The sequence below is a fragment of the Drosophila obscura genome, unplaced genomic scaffold (assembly GCF_018151105.1).
Source record: "Drosophila obscura isolate BZ-5 IFL unplaced genomic scaffold, ASM1815110v1 contig_181, whole genome shotgun sequence".
Taxonomy (NCBI): domain Eukaryota; kingdom Metazoa; phylum Arthropoda; class Insecta; order Diptera; family Drosophilidae; genus Drosophila; species Drosophila obscura.
The window spans coordinates 903,046-907,674 of NW_024542769.1; the positions used below are offsets into that span (position 1 = coordinate 903,046).

Sequence of the window (4,629 nt, forward strand, 5' to 3'; positions counted from 1 at the left end):
TCCGCTTATCTGCGGCACGTTATTTGTTGTAAGCTGGATAAATACGCCCACCACCGAGCATGACCAGGGCTGGTTAGCTTTATTTGCAGAGAATCAAAATAAATTTTAAAAATAAATCATAATAGCAAACAGCTGATTGGGGATGGGAGCCAAACTATTTTTCGCACGTGTGAGGTTCTAGTCGTTGCGATACCTATCGGTCTTTGAAAAATGATGTTCTTTTGTTGAAAAGCCTCTCCTTTGGGGGGAAACATTCTAAGCTTTCTTTGCTTAAACCAAATGAAAGAGGTACAAATTATTTAGGTCAATCACTGCGTTAAAGCAGGCAAAAATCTTGCTAGCAAGGTATATGTATATTTCATGAATTTACAAACATATTAAGGGTTCTTTCAAATTATGGTGACGATTTCTAAACCAAATTTGATGATTTTGTACCATTTTTGTGTGGAACTATTGGACTTAGAGCTACAATGACACTATGCATAATGTTTAGGGGCAGATAGGGGGGGGGAAAGTGCTGCAGGGGCACTTAGTCGTAAATGTGACTGTAGTGCTGTTGGTAGACGTGTATATAGTTCTCCTTCTCCTGCGGCGTCATTTGGGCTATCAGCTTGTCATCCAGCTGATCCAGGGGATGGGGCCTTCCGGCAACCAGCACAGTAGGTACATCGTCGGCTTCCTCCTCAGACTCCGAGTTGCTGTAGTTTTCGAAATCGAGATCGGCTGCAAGCAAGATTTATCAATGAGATCGAAATTTTGATCTGAATCGAAGCACTTACGTATCTTGGCGTTATCAATGTCCTTCTCGTCGTCACTGGAATCGCTCGAATTGGCATTCGATGAGTTAACGCGCATACCCTTCATGTGGGGCTCCTTCTGGCCGGGTTGCTTTTCATGCTGCAGCAGCACCGACATAATATCCTCGTTTTCCTTCCGGTTCCGGTGTCCGGACGTGCTCGACGTTGGGGCAACATCCTGCAGAGCGCCTTCCGCCGCATCCGCATCGGTTATCACAGTGCTCTCCGTCATCCAAATGGGCCGCGACTTGCGCTCAACCACACTGTCGGACGTATCATCACCGCCAATGGTCACATCGACACGAGTCTCCTCAACGGCAAAGCCTTGGTTCCTCGTCGCTTCGCCCGACCACTGCAGGCTGTCGGGCCGCAGGGCATTCGGTTTCGTGATGCCTCGTATCGTGTCAATGTCCACCGGCTCTGGCTCGAGGACTTCCGGTGCCAGCTTGATGCCCTCCACCTCACGCAGCAGATCGTACAGCGGCTGCAGTTGCTCGTTGAAGTGGGCCAGCATCAGGCGCGAGTCCTTTTTCGGCATGGCCGCACTGTCCTCCTCCACCGAGCTGCCGCAGTACGTACACCGAAACTCCAGCGTGGCCATGTCGAACAGCTGGTCCGCCTCGAGATCCGTGAACGTCTTTGAGCACATCGAGCACTTGAAGCTGGCCCGGCTGGTCGCATCCCGTTCCTCCGTCTCCATACGCTTGCGCATCAGGTCCAGCTTGTACTTGACAACGTTCACAAATGTCTTGTAGTTGATAAAGTAATAGTTGACCTTCTGCGCCTTGCCGTCCGGCCCCGTTTCCATTTTTAGCCTGATCTGGATGAATTTGTCGGTGCGCAGCGTGGTGATACGCGCTCGTAGCTGCTTCTTCTCGAACCGCAGCAGCTCGCCAATGTCATCCTCCTTCATGCAGGGGTTCCGCACCAGCATGTCAATGATGAGGGCATCCTCTAGCGAGTAGAATCCCCGCACCACCAGTCGCGCCAGTTGCTTGAGGCTGCTGGGCACCTCGGTGACATAGCGCACTTCTTTGGCCGGTGCTGCGTTTGATGCTGCAGCTGATGTCGAGGACATCTCGTGAATATACCAACGCCTGTGGTGCCACCAAAAAGCATCCACGCGCTTCGTCCAGTTTTCCTCTCAACCGCAGGAGGAGGCGTCGATGTCGTTACAGGCAGCGTGCAGTATACCTACGGATCTTCATTTGTTAAACGTTTTGAAGCCGTCCTGGTAGCTATTTACCTTGTTTATTTAAAATTTCAATCTCTGCACTTTCAATGCCGAGTTTTGATTGTAGTAAATATATCAATATATCGATATGTATTTTTTGTTGATATTTTTCCTTGACAAACTATCAATGTCGGTATATTTGTGCGATATGCGCAAGCTATCGGAGTTTTATTTTGAAATTAACAACATTATTTATTTTATTTATTTAGGTCTTTTATGATGAGTAATTTTTTACATTATTTAAAGGAAAAAGGGTTTAGATAGATATGTTTTTGATGACATTTTTTGTACCTTCTTTGTTTGAACCTTAGACCATTCAATGGGATCAAATTATATGTTTAGTGCTGAGAGTCCCACCTAGCTTGAAATATTAAATTGAAATATCAAAATTGTGTAATTTGATTATCATTATTTTATTTATGGAAAATTACAGGGTATATTTTGGTATGTTTCTGAGGGTCTGGTATATTTTATAGTTAAGCCCGCGGTCACACTGGCGCTAACATTCTCGGGTTTTCCGCTCAACGACAATTTTCAACGCCGCCCACTAGAGCTGTCAAAAAATTGTATTTTGAAAAAACAATCGATACTATCGTGATAGTATCGGGCTCAAATAATTATTAATTATTTTTTTGTTAATATTTACTGGTTACTAACCTGATTAAAAAGAGCGGGCTTAAGCCATTTTTTTTTTCTCGGTTTCTGACAGTCACACTCGACAAAACAAATCAAGTGAACTATTTATTTTTCCATAAGATATATACATTTTAAAATGACCGCCAAACTCATTTAGCGCACAAAAAATACTGACATTTTTTGCTCTCAATTCGTGTTTGTTTTTCAAAATTTTCTCCCTTTTCAGAGGTGAAGAGAGCGTTTTCGTGGTGACTTTTCGTGGTGTGAGAAACATGTATCTTACGGGAACAACAATGATTCTCGCTCCCCATATGTTTACAGAAAATTTTGAACGATTTGATTGGCTGAAAGCGTAAGGTGAACCGTTACTTTTGTAACGGATTTTATATCGAAAAGTATTTTTTGGGTACAAAAAGAAAATATTTATTATTGATGATAGGCCGTGGCTAAGTGTAGGCCCAAGGGGGTCTGGCGTGGATTTATATGGCGGACTCCCAAGTTAAATATAAATGTACGATCCCACTTGAATACCTAACTTTCTCTGATCAAAAAAATAAATTCTTTTTAAAAACAGGAACGCTAGAATGGGCTCATTTTTTAACCAAACAATTGTTTATCAAATACATGTAAAACCTAAGCAAGCTTAGTAGCTTAATAATAAAAATAGTCCGTGGAGTCAGGAAATTCTCCGAATCTCTCCAGATTGTAGCTGTTGACATTCTCCAGGCTAAAAGGCATCCTATCTAGGGCCAATTTTTGGCGCACGCACGTATGAAAGAAAATAAATTCCCTTTTACTAAAATATACTGAACTGTACCAAAATTTCAACCATTTTTCATTGGTTGGTGCTGATTTTTGGGACATTCTGCTCTTTTGGAAATTTATATTCAAAATGTTGCTAGGACATTTTTATGTTGCTCGGCCACATGCTGGTAGAAATCAAGTGTTTTGAAGACAGTCCGGGAAAAATACGGCGAGTCTGATACAAATTATTATCGTCGAAATTTAAAAATGATTATTATTTAAAATTACGGGTTTTATTTGGAATGAAGATTCACTGTTGCGTCATTTCTACGCTTTCCCGTAAGATACATTTGATTTGTATGGGAAAACATTCAGCAACATGTGGAAATGAAGAGGCAGCATTGTTGTGCAACTTTGGCATGGGACGAGCAATAATCTGCATACCTTGGGAAAATGGATATTATGGACTTGAGATATTGTTTGTAATTTCAGGCTCCAATTAATGCAGAAACTATTCAGTCTCTGTTTTGAAAGATATTAACGAAATTTTGCAGCTCACGGGTTCCAATAATAGGTATCAGAACCGGGATAAATGTATTTATAAAAACACAAAAATGTGCATATATATTTAGGTAACATGTCAATCTAGGATACAAATAAATAATGTTTCAATGGAGCTTGGAACAAAATATTTAACATCAATTAAAAGAAATAAGGTATGCAAAAGTACACATTTGTTTGAACCTTAATATGTAAATAATTCAATAAAAATGACTTCTAAAAACTTGCCAATCTTGTAGAAAATTTATGTATCTATCGGATAAAATTATTTGTTTAGGGCTGAGAGTCCCAGCTAGCTAGTAATATTAAACCGAATATCAAAATGGAGGAATATCAACTTTGAATATTTTGAAAAATAATCGATAAAAAACCATTGAAACCTTTTAGGATCTTGTTAATTGTAAAAATTAGATGCCACCTGTCGATTTGGTTACAAATTTGTCTTCGTATTTTATAGCAGCAAATCCAAACATATCAAAAGCGCAACGACTGTAGCTCGATACTATCATGATAGTCGCAAAACCGTCGATAGTAGAGGCTAGCAGTAAAATATCGATACTATCGATAGTGCCATCGATGGTTTGACACCTCTACCGCCCACAGCACCAACAAGAAGAGCGAGCCAACTGTTTTTGTTTTGAGACTCTTTTCGCTTCG

At 41.1% G+C, this 4,629-nt stretch overlaps 1 protein-coding gene across 2 annotated transcripts; it reads right to left on the reverse strand.

Moving 5' to 3' along the window:
* Positions 1-283: 283 nt before the first annotated feature.
* On the reverse strand, positions 284-2,144 carry LOC111076776 (general transcription factor IIE subunit 1). 2 transcript variants are annotated; one of them, XM_022370716.2, is made up of 3 exons: positions 2,044-2,144; positions 780-1,991; positions 284-723 (listed from the first exon to the last, which is right to left on the reverse strand). In XM_022370716.2, exons 2-3 carry the CDS (start codon positions 1,873-1,875, stop codon positions 530-532), a joined length of 1,290 nt encoding a protein of 429 aa, XP_022226408.1. In that variant the 5' UTR covers positions 1,876-1,991; positions 2,044-2,144; the 3' UTR covers positions 284-529. The 2 variants fall into 2 exon arrangements, with proteins under 2 accessions (XP_022226408.1, XP_022226409.1); XM_022370717.2 differs by having other exon boundaries at positions 780-1,999; positions 2,044-2,126.
* Between the last annotated feature and the right edge of the window lie 2,485 nt (positions 2,145-4,629).